Source organism: Tenrec ecaudatus, chromosome 4 (assembly GCF_050624435.1).
Source record: "Tenrec ecaudatus isolate mTenEca1 chromosome 4, mTenEca1.hap1, whole genome shotgun sequence".
NCBI lineage: Eukaryota > Metazoa > Chordata > Mammalia > Afrosoricida > Tenrecidae > Tenrec > Tenrec ecaudatus.
The window spans coordinates 24,406,973-24,425,497 of NC_134533.1; the positions used below are offsets into that span (position 1 = coordinate 24,406,973).

The 18,525-nt window shown below is 55.1% G+C and overlaps 1 protein-coding gene across 1 annotated transcript in view; it reads right to left on the bottom strand.

The window, feature by feature from the left end:
* The window catches only part of CREB3L1 (cAMP responsive element binding protein 3 like 1), a 44,163-nt gene extending 40,430 nt beyond the window's left edge, over positions 1-3,733 (bottom strand). The window contains exon 1 of the mRNA XM_075545809.1: positions 3,211-3,733. Coding sequence (XP_075401924.1) covers positions 3,211-3,312 — 102 coding nt within the window. The 5' untranslated portion in view covers positions 3,313-3,733. The remainder of the gene's footprint in view (positions 1-3,210) is intronic.
* Between the last annotated feature and the right edge of the window lie 14,792 nt (positions 3,734-18,525).

Below are 18,525 nucleotides of genomic sequence, written 5' to 3' on the forward strand. Positions count from 1 at the left end.
GCCCCCCTCTGCCCCAAGAACCCCTTTTCCACAAAGCTGTACACAGTTACAGTCACGGGGTGCCCACAGGGGTCGCTCTGAGTCTGCAGGGTCTAGATGGCAGTGAGTTTGCTTTGGTTTGGTTTTGTATATAAAGTGAGCCCACACTTTACTTATTAGCTAGACACTGAGAAGCAGAGCATGCTCTTCCCCACTGGACGGCGGCCTTTATCAGGATCTTACAGAAGACAGCGATCCCCTCCTGCTTGCCATCTTCCAGAGGAAGAAGTGGCACCTCTGTCACCTCCCTAACCCTGCACAAGGTTTCTCTCAGCTGGTTGCATCAAGAGGAAGCTGAGGGTGGCATTGGCCTGGGATCCCAGGAGGAAGGGACCTCAGACACCCAGATGGACACCCTCTTTCTAGGATGCGAAATAGCCTGCTTTTTCCTTCCTGGAAAAGGGAAAGTGAGTGACTTGGTTTAGGTCACACAGTAACGCCTAGCTGAGCGATCCTCACCACCAAACCAAACTCATTGCTGGAGTAAATTCCAACTCACAGTGATCCTACAGGGCAGAGCAGAAGTGCCCCCCTTGTCCCCGCCCCCCCCCCCCACCAAGTTTCCAAGGCTGCAAATCTTTATGGGAGCCGACTGCTATATTTTTTTCTGGAGAAACAGCTGATGGGTTTGAACCACCAACTTTCAGGGTAGCCACTGACCACTCATCCACTGTGCCACCAGGCCTGTTTTTTACTACTGCCCCCTCATCCAGCCTCTGGGACAAGTGAATAATTATGGACTCAGACTTCAGGAGCCCTGGGGAATAGTGGTTATGCATTGGGCTGTGAACTTCAAGGCCTGCAGTTCAAGCCCATCAGCAGCTCCTTGAGAGAAAGAAGGGGCATTCTACTTCTCTTAATAGTTCAGTCTTGGAAACTCATGGGGGCAGTTCTACCCTGCCCTTATAGGGTTGCTATGAGTTGGCATCAACTTGACGGCAGTGAGTTTTTCAGTGAATTTTTCTGTCAGGCGTCATGATTGGTTCTTTACATTCATATTTCTTGCCAAGTCTCTAACACAGTGGTTCTCAACCTCCCTCATGCCGCGACCCTTTAATACAGCTCCTCATGTTGTGGTGACCTCCCAACCATAAAGTTATTTTCGTTGCTACTTCATAACTGTCATTTTGCTACTGTTATGAATTGGGCACTCCCAAAGGGGTCGTGACCCCCAGGCTGAGAACTGCTGCTCTAACATAACGCTCCGGGGAAGCTTCTAAGAAGCCCATTTTGAAGATGAGGCAAACAGGGCCCCAGGAAGAACTGTCACTTGTCTGCATTGACCTTGCTGGGCCGGTTGCCAGAGTCTCAGGGCAGGGTTTCTTGCTAGCTCCCCTCCGAGGTCCCCCGTCTCCCTCTATCTGGCCTGGCCTCATAGGCACAGGAGGTTCCCCGCCAGGGCTTCCAATCACCAGAGCCCTGGTGCAGGCCACCACCATTTGATTTCCTGCGCTGGACGGGGGCCCAGATGAGCAGCTGGCCGCGCGGAGCTGAAAGGAGGCGAAGGAAGAGGCTGCAGGCTGCAGAGTTCATTCAGAACAAAGTCCCACTCAGAGCTGCTGAGGGCTGAGGGCTTGGGGGGAGGTTGCAGGGGGCTAACCCCAGCTCTTTGACCGTCCTTGTCTGTGACAAATCCCTTCCCTTGGTCCAGTACTTCCCACCAATCCCAGGAGTGTCCGGTCCCCTAGTCCCTGCTGCTTCACTCCTTGGCTCCAGGCCAGACGTGTTCTTAGAGAGACTTGATCCAACTTTCTCCCATTTTACAGACAAAGCAGGTAAGGCCCAGGGAAGTGAGTGGGGGGCCCGGCCCATGCTGGGGAGATGGGGGCAGTGCCCCCTCCACTGTCCATGCCAGTTCTCTCCTTCCTCTTTGACTTGTGGGGAGGAGCCTTCCTCCTGGGAGCAGGGTGACCAGAGCAACTGACCTAATGGAGATCTCACACCCCATGCCTTCCTAACTCAGGTTTGGTCTCCAGCCTCCATTTCCGGATCATCAGTCTAGGGGCCTGGGGCCATTTAAGGTGTCCAGGTCTGCGCTCCTGAACTCTTAGGGACTCTATAGACCTGGTTCTGGTCCCCAAGTTTCCTTTATCCTCAGAAGACAAGAGGTCAGCAGGGAGAGATCCCTGGAATGAACACTGGGGATGAGGGAGACTGATGGCTCCCAGAATAGGGGGCTCCCACCAAAGTCCCCAAGTAGCCTTCTTGTCATGGGGTAGGCCCTCCTGTACTCAAATAGTTCCTCTTTTAAGGAGTCCATGCACGCCCCCTCCCCCCAGGGCCTTAGGGATGAGGCTGAGGAGGGAGGGAGGAGAGAAGGGAGTGGTGGGGGAGAGAAGAAAGAAGCCACGTTTCCTTAGGGAGGGAGGGAGGGAATAAGCCCAAGACAGAGATCATCAGCGCAGCGAGACCTGAGGGGCAGAGACACAGAGCAGGGACCGAGAGACACAGATGAAGAGAGAGGCTTTGGTCCCCTGAATGCCAGTCTGTGCTGCCCTGAGCTGCCGGGGATGAGGGTGGGAGGTACACTCAGGCCCGACTCTGCAGCAGCTTGCGCGCGCGCGCGTGCGCGCGCGCGCACGAGACGACAGCACCCCGAAGTTTCCGGGTCTGGCTCGCTCGGGCCCCCTGGGGCGCTAGGTCCCAGTGCTCGGGAGGCTCCACTGTGCGCCCTCAAGTGGAGAGCCAGACCCGGAGCCCCGCGGTCCTGGAGGGCGCAGGAAAGGGCACGGCCACTGTGTGCCCAAGCTGGTCCCGGAGGCCCCAGGCGAGTGGGGGCACAGCGAGACGAGGGGATGGGGACACTGGGGGTCTCGAGCTCGTATCGCAGGAGTAGAGAACCCCGACGCCTCGACGTCCCTGTACCGTAGTTCGAAGGCTAGGACCAAAGGGTCTCTGGACGGAGCCCTCGGGTGCGGTGCGCTGCGGCCAGTCCCGAGGTTCTGGCCTCGGTGCGGGGTCTCGGCCAGCGCCGGCGGAACTAGTTGTCAGATCTCAGCGCCCGGAGCACGTGTCCCTCCCTCCAAGGCACTCTGCACCCCTAGGCCCTCCAAGGGACCCTCCCTGTCTCCTGCCCGTTGATGTGCAGTCCGGTCCTCCCTGAGGGCCTCGGCGCGCCGCAAAGAGGGGTACCGGGGGGCGGGAGGGGGTGCGCAGAAGCCCCCATCTTACCGCATTGTTGAGGAAATCCGACTCGTTAAGATCACCCAAGTCCAGGAAACTGGATCCCGGGAACATTCGGTCAGCCGGGAAAGGGTCCAGGACGGCGTCCATCGTGGCGGGCTCTAGGGACCCCCTTCGGCCAGGCTCCCCTCACTCCAGGGCGGCGGCGCGCCCCGCTCCGAGCTCCCGCCTGAGCGCTGGCAGGCGGCCGGGGGGCAGGACCCGGGCGAAGCCCCCGGGGAGGGGCGGGCGGAGGCGGGCGGCCCCGACTGGGGGCGCGGGGCGCGGGGCCTCAGGGCAGCGGCGCCGAGCGGGTTGGGCTCAGGGGCCCGGGGCGCACCGCGGGCATCTAGCCGACTCCTCCTCCAGCTGCTCCTCCCGGGGCACAGCTGGCGTCCATGGGGAGACCGGGGCTGGGACTGGGGGTGTGGGGGTCCCCCGAGACTGGGTGGCCCCTGGCACTCGTGCCCGACCTGCTTCTCCCTCTGCACGGCTGCTGTCACTTTCCCCACTGTGAAACCGGGAACCCCAGGCTGGCTAGCCCAGCCGGTCAGGGCGCCACGCCTCCACATCAATATTCACAATAGCTTAATATTCATGAAGGGAGGGCAGGGCTTGAAGGATCAGCCCTCCCCTTTTAAAGAGACATCCGCCGCTTAGTCTCCCTTGCCAATATCAGTTCTTGGAATGGCCTAGGTTTGCCGCAAAGACATCCAGGAGCGAAACGCCGCTCCTGGGACCTTGTTCAGGCCTTGCTAACAGCTCTTCTACACGCTGCGGTGGGAGCTGGCTGCGTTGTTTTTGCTCTGCCAGCTTTATACTAAAGCCTGAACAGAACACCCCCCCACGCTCAACAAGGACCCCTGGTGGGTGGTTAGCACTGGCTGCTAATCTCAAGGTCAGCAGTTTGAAACCACCACCATCTCCATGGGAGAAAGACGAGGCTTTTTACTTCGGTAAAGAGTTACAGTCGCGGAATCTCACAGGACAAGGTAGAGTCACGGAATCTCTACTTTGTCTTATAGGGTCACTGCGAGTTCAGAGTCCACTCTTTGGTCTCTCACCGTAGATCTTGCAACGGGAGACGGGTCCGCTGCTTTTTCTTTTTGGCTAATATTCAAGTTTCTATTTATTTTTTATTAGTTGGGAATTAAGCCATACATATCATTTCATATTTCAATGATGTCAGGGAGAATTGTACCATTGTCACCACAATCATTTTCCAGACATTCTCCTCTACCTGGACTCCTTGACATTGTCTCCCTTTTACACCACGCCCCCCCTCCCCCAACCACCACCACTTGGTCAGTTTCTTAAATAGTATCTTTCATCTCTCAGCTCAGGTGTCTCTACCTCCAAGAAGCCTTCCCTGCCTCCTGGCCGGGGCAGTCAGCACCCCTGCACACTTACAGAAAAGCAGCATGTACTTGCCTTGGTGACACATCTGTTGTGACTTGCTCACGGGTCTCCCAGCATTGGAGTTTGAGAGCCTTCTGGGCAAGGCCTATATCCAACCTCCCTGTGGGTGACAGGGACAGCAGAGAGGAGCAGAAGGCCCCTCCTCTCATCACTCAATCACTAAGTCTCCCTGCTAATTCAGCAGAGCCCCTCCTGGGTGGTGTTAACTGTCAGCTGCTGGACCCCTAGCAAGAAGGCTGGCAGAGGTGGGGGGGGTGGGGGGCAGGGGAGAAGGTTTTAGCAAGCTGCTCCTGAACAGTCACCCCTTGAAACTCAACGGAGCAGTTCTGCCCCGCACACCCAGGGTTGGCATAAGTTGGCATCAATGCAATGAACAAGGACAACAGTGACTGAAGAGCAGAAGGCAGGAGCACGGTGGCTTTGGAGGCTGGAGGAGCCAGGATCCTGGCTGGCTGACTGCACGCTCTAGGGTCACCGGGCCACTCCCATGCCTTCTGGACCCATCAGCTCCTTGGCCTGTTCCGGTGCACAACTAATCTCTTAACAGGGTTGATAAACAATCCCAGGCACCTGAGCAAATGGAGGTGGCATTCCCTCAGAGGGCCGGGCACACCGGCTGCCATCCAAAAGTCATTAATAGGATTAAGTTTGTCCCTCTATGGGGGACTTTTCCTTAATTTTGAAATCCCAATGCCTTTAAGAAGTAGAGATGTCACAGTTAAGCCATGGACGTCACTGAACTCTCTCAGTGCCATGGTGGGAGAAGGGGATGCACTGGGGCTGAGACAGAGGCAGCTTGCTTGCCTGGGGTGTGCCAGTGGTTTTCTCCCATCTTGTGACTAGCGGGCACCGTTCTGGGGCGGTGGTTCTGACCCTCCAGGTTTTACCTTAACAGTGAACTGTGGGTGTCCTGGAGAGCGTGTTCTGAGAAGCTGGGGTTCTAGTTCACCAGCAATGCTACCTTGAAAATTTCAAGATGCTACAAAACCAACCCCACTCCACCACTACCCGCCAAGCATCCTAAAACCGTGTTGATCCTGATGGCAGCTACCTACAACAGCTGCAACAACCTTTACCAAAACCAGTGTTCCGGCCTTTCTTCCATGGGCCTCTCAGTGGTTGTGATCCACCAACCTTTAAGCCGGCAGTCCAGAGTGCAAACCACAGATGTCAGTGACTCCTCACCCACCCACCCCCACCAAACAGCAACAACAAACCCCACCCCCCTCTCAAAACATCGGTGGGCAGAGTTAGGATACAGAGGTTAAACCTGTTTACCCCCTACCCCCACCCCCCTACCCCACGGTATCTCTCAGGGGGACCAACTGAGGACCGTTCAATGTGGCTGATCCTTTTCAGGGTGTGGGGAGTAATCTCTGGCTCAGGGAACAAGCCAGTCTGTCGTGAGTGAGCCTGTGGCAGCAGGTGTCTGGAGTCCTGGCTCCTGAGCCCGCGTCCCCGCAGGCCCCCAGGAGGAACAAAAGTGCCCCTCTGCCCGAGGTGGGCTGGAAATTGTGCCTGTGTTCCTCCCACTCTGCTCTGTAATTAGAGACACAGGCAGCATTTAAGTGATTGGGGAAGATTATATAGTTTTAAATAAATAGGATTAGAGTGTCTTCTCTTTCCTGATCCTTACCCAGGTGAACACCCCAGTAAACCATTGAAAATAACCCTGGGGAGACACTCTGGTTCCGGCACCTCCTGGGGAGTCTGAGAAACAGGAGCTCCCAAGAGGAGCCCTGCGGGGCTGGGCAGGCGCTGCGGAGTCTGGCATGTGCCGGGGAGCATGGTCCATCTCTTCAGGCATGAAGGGACGGTGTGGCTTGGCAGAGATGGGCACGGCAGGGGACTTAGTCATGTGTGCAACAAGTCTTATTCAGCGTCTGTTGGGGACAGTCCCTAGAACAGACACTTGGAGATAGGATAGGATAATGATTTTAGGGTGACAGCGAGGGTGTGGGTGCTGGGGCAAGGGAGGGAAGGATGGGCCAATCATTCTTAAGAAGACAACTTCAGAGAGTGATCACGGGCTCTGAGGAGAAGAGGAGAGTGGGATAGGGCGGTGAGGGTCGGGCAGGCCTCTCTGAAGAGGTGAACTGAGCTGTGAGCTGGAGGAGTTACGTTTGGGGTGAAATGGAGGGAAAAGCATTCGAGAGAGAGCTCAGCACAGCGGAGGGAAGGAGAGAGAAAGGCCTACCGGGGCAGGGCAGGCCGGGCCCTGGGAGTGAGATGTGGAATTTGAAACCCCAGGACCCTACACATACCTTTGGGCGATACTTCTGCGCCAGGTGCGATTCTACACAAGTACTGACAAGGATCCCAAGAAGGGTCCTCTGAGCAGGATGTGGGCAGCCCAGAGGCTGTTTGGGATTTTCCTGGAGGGGAATCTGGTTGGGTTTGGACCCAACATGGAGAGTCCAATCCCATCCCTGGGTCTGGTCCCACCACCCAGCCCCACTCAGGTTCCTTCTAGACGGGAAAAGATAGGGTCTACGGACATCAGACAGCTCCACACCCTCAAACACTCTGGGAGGGGGAGAGAAGCGGGGACCCAGCTCTGGGCTCAGAACACTGGGGCACGCTCTCCAGCAGCTGCACCAGCTGTGAGGCACAGCTTCATGCATAAAGCCACCCCAGCCCAGCCATGACGCAGGGAGCTAAAGGACAGAGATAAGCTTTCTGTCGAAGGCACTGGAGGTCAGGCAGAGAGGCAAGCTGCCAGGCTGGGCTGCCTGAGCCGGGGAGGTTGGGCTGGCGACTGCCACAGGGGTCACTGTCCTTCTCTGGGTCTCAGTTTCCAGTTCAGGACAATGGAAGAGGCGTCCATTCATGACTCCCACATCTTCCCAAGGGGTCCAGACCAGGGCAGGGCACCTCCCAGGGACAGGGTGGGAGACCTGGCATGGCTGGAGGCCAGAGGAGGGTCGGAGGCAGGGTGTTTACACTGGGTAGGCCAGCCCCGGGTGGTGTCCAGAAGGTCGCCCAAAGTAAACCTGCCTTGTTTGCCAGGCCTGTAAAGGAAAAAGCACTTTGGCAGCTCTTACAGGAACTTCTGAGAAATGAAAACGTATTCATCCTGGAGATTAGGCCGGCTTCCGGGGTGCAGACCGGGCCCTTTGTTCCCTCATGGCTCTTGAAAAGTGGGCTGTTCTCCCTATGCCCCCTGCTGGGGTGGCACCCTGCCAAGGGCCGTGTGGGGGCCTGGGGGGTGACCTTCAGACCCCAGGCTTTTCTTTATCCCCTGGCCTGTGGTCCCTTCCCTGCAATATCTAGAGTCGTAAAAAATAGCTGACACTTGTTGAGGACTTGCTTTGTGCCAGGCACTAAACACTTCTATTATCTCGTCTAATTCTTGGGCCGAGTTTGTGAGACAGGGATCGGATTTCACGGATTCGAAGATGTACAGTTCTTTTCACATTTCAACCGCTCTGAAGCCAGACGATGTCTTCCAAGCCGGGGTGTGTCTGAGCTTCATTGGCAACGAGTTGCTTTCCTGCTTAGCGTTTATAAATTCATGGCACATTTTCACGGTGGTAGAAGGTGCTTGGTCGTGCCGTGGTTAAGGAGATCAGCTGTGCTCTCGAATGTCGAGGGTTTAAGCCCACCGACCATTGGCAATCTTGCTCCCATAAGAATAAAGCCTAGGAAACCCAGTGGTCCAGTTCTACTCTGCCCTCTGGGAACACGAGGAGTAGGAAGTGACTCCACAGCACACCACCACCTCTACCACCACCACCTCCACCTCTACCACCACCACCACCTCTACCACCACCACCACCACACCACCACCACCACCTCCACCACCTCCACCACCACCACCTCCACCTCCACCACCACCACCTCCACCTCCACCTCCAACTCCACCTCTACCACCACCACCACCTCCACCACCACCACCACCTCTACCACCACCAACTCCACCTCCACCACCTCCACCTCCACCTCTACCACCACCACCACCTCCACCACCACCTCCACCACCACCACCTCAACCACCACCACCTCTACCACCACCACCACCTCCACCACCACCTCCACCACCACCACCACCTCGACCACCACCACCTCTACCACCACCACCACCTCCACCACCACCACCTCTACCACCACCACCACCACCTCCACCACCACCACCTCCACCTCTACCTCCACCACCACCTCCATCACCACCACCACCTCCACCACCACCTCCACCACCACCACCACCACCATCACCACCTCTATCACCACCACCACCTCCACCACCTCCACCACCACCTCTACCACCACCACCACCACCACCACCACCACCACCTCTACCACCACCTCTACCACCACCACCACCTCTACCACCACCACCTCTACCACCACCACCTCCACCACCTCCACCTCCACCTCCACCACCACCTCTACCACCACCACCTCCACCACCTCCACCTCCACCTCCACCTCCACCACCACCACCACCACCACCACCACCTCCACCTCCACCACCACCTCTATCACCACTACCACCACCACCTCCACCACCTCCACCACCACCACCACCTCTATCACCACCACCACCTCCACCAGCTCCACCACCACCTCTACCACCACCACCTCCACCACCACCTCTACCACCACCACCTCCACCACCACCACCACCACCACCTCTACCACCACCACCACCACCACCACCACCACCACCACCACCACCTCTACCACCACCACCTCTACCACCACCACCACCACCTCTACCACCACCACCACCTCTACCACCACCACTACCTCTACCACCACCACCTCTACCACCACCACCTCTACCACCACCACCTCCACCACCACCTCTACCACCACCACCACCTCTACCACCACCACCTCTACCACCACCACCTCTACCACCACCACCACCACCTCTACCACCACCACCACCTCTACCACCACCACCTCTACCACCACCCCCACCACCTCTACCACCACCACCACCACCACCACCTCCAAAATCACCTCTACCACCACCACCTCCAACATCACCTCTACCACCACCACATGACTGAGGGCACCTGAGAGTCAATGAATCTATCCCCAATGGACAGATGAGAAAACCGAGGCTCTGAGAGTTTCCATGGCATCTTTATTTTACAGACCAGGAAACCGAGGTCGTGCACCACCGGAGGGACGGCTGAGGTGACCCAGCTTCAGTGGGGCCTTCTGCTCCTCATCTGGGGCCCTTTCCATTCACCCCAGATGAACTGGGGCAGCTCACTGGATACAGGCAGGAGCCCAGGGGAGGAGCCTTTCAAGGCCCAGGGCCTTCTGATCACAAGTGAATCACCAGCCGCCCTGCCTGGGAGAAAGGCTTTAAAGATAGATTCCCCCCCCCCCCCTTCTTTCCCTTCTCCAAATTCTCTGAAGCCTGAAGTTCCTTAAGGACTAAGAAAACAGTTGCCTCCCTCTTGCTCCTTTTCCTGGTAATGATTTTAACTTCTCTTTCCCTGAATTTCTGTTCTACTGTCCCCTTTCTGGACTGGAGATGGGCTCGCCCTTGGCCCTCGGTCCATCAGCGCCTGGGGAAGGGCTCCACCCGCTTCCTGCTTGGAGCTCAGCTCTGGGCTCCCAATTCACTCTTCTTTCCAGCGGCTGCATTCACCTGTACCAATTCTGCCTCCAGACGCGCCTGGACTCAAGCCACCCGGCCCTCCCTCAAAGACACGGTCCTGCATCCCCTCTGGCTCCCCAAGTCTGGAGTCAAGGATGAAAACTCCACCGTTCCGGCCTGCCTCAGGGTCCTCATCTTCGTAGGGACATGCCCTGAGAGTCCTGTCCACCTAATGTTGGCAGAACTGGCATTAGGGACTAAGGGGAAAGGCAGGGGCACGGGCATGAGGGGCCCAGCGTAGTCGCTGCCCTTGCAAACTCCTTGCTCACCCGTGCCTCCGTTTCCCTAGCCTCCAACTTTCCAAGGCGGGCACAGCCAGTAGTTTTGTCGCTAGGAAGCAGAGAGGCAGTGTTGGCGGGTAAATCTATGGCTTTGCGAAACTCATCCCGTGTGTGTGGATTTGACTTGCATTGTGCGCCACCGGGTTTCCACTCTGCGGATTTTGTAGAGATCATAGGGCAGAGACTGCCACGCCTTTCTTACAAGGTGCCTCTGGGTAAGCCTTCTGGGAGCAGCCGAGAGCGGCTAACTTTGGTGTTGCCGGTTCAGAGGCCCCTTTGCTAAAATGCAGCTGTTAATTCACAGGGGGCTGACCACAGCCAAGTTGAAGCGCGTGGCTTCAGAGTCTTCCCTGTAAAGTGACCGTTTGGGCCGGCATGACCTTCGATTCCATCCGACCAGCTTCTACAACTGCGATTCGGCTTGCCTTCTGCCCCGAAAGCAAACGTGGGCCTTGTGTGTGTGCGTGCGCGCGCGCGCGAGCCCATGTGTCCTCTGGGCAGCGATTGGCCGGCGTGCGGGGTGGCGAGGCCCTGCGTGCGTGCACACACCAGCCTGACGGAAGACCCGGAGCTGCGGACTCTCTCGGGCCGGCGTCCCACCTCGGCGGCGGCCGGCTGGGGCATGCTTCTGCGGAGAGAGCATGGGCTCCCACCTGGGGCGTGCCCACCCCGCCACCACGAGGAGCCGCCACCGCCGCGGTCCAGCGTGCGGCCGCCAATCTGGTTTTCATCTTCTTCCCGTCGGCAGCGGGAGTGCGGGAGCGGGGGGGCGGGGTGGATGGGATGGGGAGGGCCGGAGTGGAATATTAATTGTACTTTGGCACGTGGTGGTGGGACGCAGCAGCCTGAAGCTATGTGGGGAATGAAGTGGGGAAGCCGCAGGAGCAAGGCTCCCTGGGTGGGGGTGGGGGCGTTTATTGCCTGGCGTGGGAGGGGGCAGAGCCTCCGACTCAAAGGGGGCGGGCAGGGCAAGGATTTGGGGACAGCAGGGAAGAGACCGGGGATTCACACACTGGCCTAAGGAACCTTGTTGGCACACTCGGCCCCTAACGAACAGGTTGGCAGTCCCCACCCCTCCGATGACCATAGAACCATCCCTGTAAACTCTGGTGGTGGAGGGAGTGGGAGGGATGGGGGTGGGGTGGGGGGGCAGTTCTACTCTGGTTCCTATAAGGCAAAATTGACTCCTCGACACCTAAGAACAAGAAGGGGCCCTCAGTCTGTCCGGCGATACAGTAGGTGCCCCACAAGTGGTTGCTGAGGAGCAGGATGGCTGGCACGCATTGTCATGCCCCTTCCCTGGGAGAAGGCAGAGGGTGGGAGGGTGGGTCAGGAAATGGGTCCATAATTCAGCACTTTGCGCACACAGACGCTGAGGTCACGGGCAGGCCTTTTATTTCAATCTCACGAAGACCCTAGCGGAGAGTGTCCGCGCCCTTTTGGGGGGAAGAAACCCTTTCGTTCGCATTCCACTCTGTGCCCCCCCCCACCCCCACCCCAGCCCCCTCTGCTCCGCCCTCTTTCGCTTCTCTTGCCCCTGTAGGACGACTGACTCTTACCTTTGACTACAGGGTCAGAAAATCTGGTTTCCTCTGGGAGATGTTTTTTAAATTCAATGGGACTCCTTCTGAGTTTTGTCGCCTGGAGATGAATTGGCCCAATGGGGTCTCAGCGGGACACAGATGAATCCCATCCCTGCCTCCATCTGGTGTTTTTCATCTCTTTCTCTCCTAAAAATACTCCAAGTTCCTTGTCTTTGGGTTTCCCGAGTGCTTTTAGAGGCGAAACCGGCCTAACATAGGATTTACTTATTTAGGACGAGAAACTTGAAGCTCAGAGAGGTTGTGTTAGCTGCCCAAGGCCACACAGCTACTGAGCAGCAACATTGGAACTTGGGTGTGTTTGAGGAAAACTTTCCACCACCCCAGGCCCTGGCAAGTTTTGTACAGGAACCAAGGGGCGTTCTGGAGAATGGGAAGGAGTCTGTGGCCTCCAGACTCAGCTTTTTGCTCACTCTGGGCCTCACCCAGTCTCCCCTCCCAAAGGAGCAGCCCAAGGTGGTGGGCCCAGGCTGTCCCACGGGCCCAGGTGGGGGACTGCCACCTCTGGCATGCACACAGAAGGGATCCTGGGAACCCCCTGTTCTCAGAGACAGGCCCTGGGCCCTGTGGCTGAGCAGAACAAACAGAAAACCAGCGGGGCTGGCCTTGGCAATCAGCAGTTAGAGCAAATATATATTCCAGATGCGCTGGGGAACGTTTCTGGAGCCCAGAGAACGCAAGGGCGGACCAATTCCCCAGAGAAAAGTAAATGGATGTGGTCCCAGGGGAGCCACATTTCTCATCTCCGTGGACCCCAAGGACCCCCAAGGACCCCAGGCTCAGACAGAAGACTGGGATCATGGTGTGCGTTGTATTCCCTGAGCATTCCTGCACCACCTCGGCCCACCCCCACCCCCAGACATAGGAGTCTCTCTTCCCTGGGGAAGCCACTAGGCAGTGGTTCTCAACCTGTGGGTCGAGACCCCTTTGGGGGTTGAACGACCCTTTCACAGGGGTCACCCAATTCATAACAGTAGCAAAATGACAGTTATGAAGTAGCTAGGAAAATAATTTTATGATGGGGGGGTGTCACCACGATAGGAGGAACTCTATTAAAGGGTCGCAGCATTAGGAAGGTTGAGAACCACGGCACTAGGGTCTGGTGGCTCAGAGGCTCTTTGGTGATGACTTGGGTTCCCAGGACAGGCCTTACACCCACCCACCAGCAAGTTGGTAACTTACAGGGACTGGCACCACACTGGCGCCCTAGCCCCTCAGGAGCCCCCCAGGGGAGGTACCAACAATGAGGGTCACCCAGTGTCACAGGAGCCCAGTCATTCTGGGAGCTGCCAGGGAGGTGTGTGGGGAAGGGGAGTCCCTTAGAACCCAGGGCAGACTATCAGGACCCAGCAGGGGACCCAGTGTGCGCATGAGCCCCGGTATGGGGCTGTCTTCAGACTCAGTCATGGCTGGCCTTGGGGAGAAATAATCATAGAATGATTTTCAAGAGCTACTCTCTCTCCTGGTATCCTCTGCCTATCTCGGTCTTTGGAATCTACAAGGCACACCTGTGAACCAATAAGACTATGAATGCTGGAAAAAAAAAAAGCACAGGCAAAGGCTATGAAGAACGAGAGGCTTCATTTATACAACAGAGCATCTATCATGTCCAGGAATAGTAGGACCCAGGTCCTCGACCGCATCAGGGCTCCACAGAATCGGATTTTGATGTGGAATGTCGAGAAAATTGTACATCAGAGCTGGAACAAAACATCGGAATCTGACCCGACGCACGTGATCTTTGTAAACAAAAGCAGCTCGTGTTTCGATCGCTTGGCGGTAGTTGGCGTTGTTAGTATGTGTTGCTTAAATCTTTTGCAGCTGTGTTCCATCCGTTTTGCTATAATTTTCTTAATTTTTGTGGCTTTTTGTACTGTTTTTAAATTAAAAACATGGGCCTTAAAAAGAGTTTTTTGAAAAGAATCATTATGATAAGGAACTGGTTAACCGTGTCATCGATATTGTTGATGATAATTTAGTAAACCCTTTTAGGAAACAGTTAAGGAAACTCCAATAAGCCACCAGTTGACTTGTGGAAGGGGATTCCTCTTCCACACAGTGACTCCCTATCCCTCCTCTCCACGTCCGTGTCCACAGAGCCAGATCCTCATCAATCTCAAGGTATGGGCCATAGTGTAGTTGTTAAAACTTTTTTAATGCTGTGTTTCTTATTTAAATTATATTATTTAACTCTGAACTTATTTACTTTGAAGTTTCTGGGTAACGTTTTGTTTAAAAAGGCAAGGTTAGGGTAAAAAATTGGTGGTCGAGAACAGATTAATCCAGTTTCAGTTATTTCCTATGGGGAAAATTGATTCAGAACTCGGTGCTCCTTCTAGAAAGGATTATTATTGAGGTCTGGGGTTCTAGTGGACCTGTACTACGCATTTCCTAAATGTTTTCTCCCTATACCCCTTGAGAACAGGCTCGACTCCTACCCAGTTTTACTGTGGTCCAGAGAGATGAAGTACGAACTTGCCCCAAAGCAGTGCCTCTCAACCTGGGGGGGTTGAACGACCCTTTCACAGGGGTTGCCTGATTCATAACAGTAGCAAAATGACAGTTATGAAGTAGCAAGGAAAATAATTTTATGGTTGGGGTCACCACCACATGAGGAACTGTATGAAAGGGTCGGGGCATCAGGATGGTTGAGAACCACTGTCCCAAAGTCTTTCAGGGACTTGGTCTGATTTCATCCCCCAGCTCTTGAGGGGAAGGCAGCTAATAAGGTGGAATCATCTCTACTCAACAGAAACACTCCAGAACACCCCAGTCTCTAGGTGGAGGTGGGTTCTTGTTTTTTATGGAGAGAATTGTTGAATATTCACATGACTTAAAAAAAAAGTCCTATCCCCTAACCACAAAGTTCCCATCCTTTAACCAAGTGAGGAATAATTACTTTTATTACTTTGGGGGTATCCTTCTGTGTATGTGTTTGTGTACATGTATATATGTCAACAGACCTTATATTTTTTTCCTTTTTGACCCAAATAGAGCATATTATACACAACTGTGCTAGTTGTTTTCTTTCACTTAATCTGTTTCGGAGATCTTCCCATGTCAGTCCATAGAGAACCTCCTCATCCTTCTTTTTCTTTCTTTTAATGGCTGCATAGCTACCCATTGTATGAATGTACCAGAATTTATTGACTTATCCCCAACGCATGGACACTTGGCTTGCTTCCAGTCTTTTAGTAGAACAAACCACGCTGTAATGATCGTCTTGGTCTACACCTGTGTGTCTGCGGGATGAATCCGCCCCACGTGGGGTTGCTGCGTCAAAGAGAATTTGGGTTGGTGAGGTGGAGAAAGATCATCCAATATCTGGTGTCCATTGACACCCACTCACCAGCAACATGGGACCTGACTCATTTTCTACAGGGTCTCAGCCAGAGGACGTGGTTGGCTGTGGAATTTTGTCTAAGCAAGTAGGTAGGAAATGGTTCCCCTGCTATGTTTTCTATTTGCCTCTCTCCAATTATGGTCAAGGTGAGCATAATTTTGATGCTTAGCTCTAGAATGGTTCGCCTCGAGTCGGGATCATCTCAAGGACCCTGGATGCTTTCTTTTCTGTAAAGCCTATCCTGACTCTTGGACCTTTTGAAAACTGTCCGTGGGTCATATTGATTCCTCAATGCTCTTTACATAGGAGGGAGACAGTGATCTGAATTGCAAGGGCAGTGGGGCCACAGTTTGCACATCCCACAGTAAAGTCTGTAGAGACAGAGTCCCCACCCTCCTAGCCTCCTGTGGAAGCACAGTTTCGCACTGGCCGGGTTTTTATTGAGTACCTATGTGTGCCAGACTCACTGCCAAGGCTTGAGACCAGAGGTGAATAGAGCCCTTATGTTGCTCACAGCCTGGCTGGGGAACCAGGTGATCAATCAGACACATTGCAGTCCACATGCATGTAGCTCAGGGATTCAGAAGGAGGGCTTGGGGAGCCCGGGGCTGCCACCCCTCCCTGTGGGCTTAGCTGTCAACCACTGGTGGCAGCAATCCTCTGCTCCAAGAAGACGGATCCTAGGGACTTATTTACCACCTGCCCCTTCTCCATGAGCCTGTCTTGTCTATCCTGCCTCTGAGTTGCCACCTTCCCTGTGCTGGCTGGCACCCACCATCTCATTCGACCCCACTTGTGGTTTTCTGGTGTACCTGCTTCCAAGAAGGACCCGTGCCCAGAAGGATCATGACCTCTTTAACAGCAGGAGGGGGGACTTTCTTTTTGGATCCCTTCCCTTAGCCCCTGACGTCTGGTGACTTTCCAGCAGAAGTTTGTTGGCTGATTGATGGGAGGATGTGCTGGTTCTCACTGAGTTGACTCAATTCCTGGTATCCCCGGTGTGCAAGGCAGGACCTCGCCATAGTGGTTCCAAGGCTGGTGCCTTTCAGGGGCTGTTCTCCAGGACTGTCTTCCAAGGTGCCTTTCGGACCCCCAACCCTTCAGCTAGTTGCCAAGGGATCAAACATTTGCACCACCCAGGTTTGATGTTTTACACACACACACACACACACACACACGAAGCTCACTGTCATCGTGTTGATTCTAACTCACCCCAACCCAATACAGGCGGTTGGAGCTGTGGATCTTTACCCAAAATGCACAGCATTGGGCAAATCTGCTGCACAAAACCTCTTTGGAATATTGAAAAGGAAGGATGATGTTCCTTTGAGGAATCAGGTGCGCCCGACCCATGTCGTGGTATTTTCCGTTGCTTCATAGACATGAGAAAGTTGGACGTGGAATAAGGAAGATGGAAGAAGAATCAATGCCTTTGAATTGGGGTGCTGGAGAAAGTATGGGCTGCTAAGAGGACCAACTGATCTGTCTTGGAAGAAGTGTGGCCAAGAGTGCTCCTTAGAGGCAAGGATGGCAGACTTTGTCGCATGTACTTTGGACATCTTGTTTGGAGACACCAGTCCCTGGAGAAGGACAGCATGCCTGGTAGAGGGCAGCGGAGGGCAGGAAGGCCCTCAAGGAGACGGAGGGACGCAGTGGCTGCAACAATGGGCTCAGGCACAGGGACCACTGTGGGGATGGCGCAGGACGGGGCAGTGTTTTGTTCTGTTGGGCGTTAGGTCTCTGTGGGTTGTATCCAGCAACAACAACAACAGTGGGTTTGAACCAGTGACCTTGCAGTCAGCAGTCCAACACTTAGCTAGCAGTGCCACCAGAGCTTGGGATTATATCACAAAAAAACCCCACTCATTGCATTGAGTTAACCCCAATTCACAGGGATCCTAGAGGACAAGGCAGAGCTGCCTATGGGAGTTTCTGAGATGGAAACGCTCTATGGGAGTAGAAAGCCTCTTCTTTCTCTTGAAGAGTGACTGGTGGTTTTGAACTGCTGATGCTGTGGTTAGCTGCCCAGTGTGTAACCACTACACCACCAGTGCACCTCAGGGATAATATTAGGGAGGGCCCAAGCCATAGTCCACTTGGACTGAGGCGTGACAAGCAAGGGCAGGATGGTCCAGATCAGGAATGGGTGGTATGCCAACCTTCAGGGTCCAGCCAGCAAAGAGTTAAGATTGCCCAAGTTTTGTATATGAAATGGCCCCAGAAAAAAAGAAAGAGAGAAAAACTGTGCAGACTAGCAATTGAGCCCTGTCTCATTCTCGTTCAAATGACATTGTCTGAGCTTCCCCAGCCTCGCCTCCTGCACTAATTACAGGCCTTCCCTGCACTGGGAGACTGGGGCTGGGCGGTCCTCATTACAGGCTCCCTTGCTGCACGGAGCAAACCCCACGGACCCAAATGTCTTCAGGAGAGGCCCAGGACTTCCTCTGATGTGCCTCTCTGCTGCTGGCCAGCTGGGAAAGAGTTAAACACCTGACATGACCTGGAGAGCTAGGCCAATATCTAGAATTGGGGGCCCTGCCCAAGCTAAGCTGCCCCCTCAGTGGCTCCCTTTGTGCAGGCCTGGACCCCCCGTCTCTGCTCTTTGCTCCCTGAGATGGCTGCAGCCGGTGCTGTGTCAGGGCCTCCTCACTGTGGTCGCCTGCCTCTCCCTGTGGCCTGTGGAGACAGTGCGTTCCTGAACCTTCCATTTATCTCCAGGCCTCGCCCCTCCGAGCGTGGCTTTGATGTGGGGTCTGCTCAGAGGGGAAATCACGGGGTTCTGAGGCCTGGTCTGGACTCTGCCCACGGTCCCCAGCCCTGGCGGGGCCCAGAGGTCTCCTGGTCACCAGGGCCAGTTCCTGAGGGTGACTTCGCAGACAGGACCAGAGCTTTTGGCCTTGACCTTGGGCAGCTGCCTGGGCTCCCTGGGTGGAGAAGGCTCAGGAGAAAGAGCTTTAGTGTCACTCCGTAAGGATTGTCACATCTGTCTCCACCAGACTGAGGGGAGCAAACATGAGTAATGGTAACAACTGCCAATTCCATGATTCCACGTGACCTAAG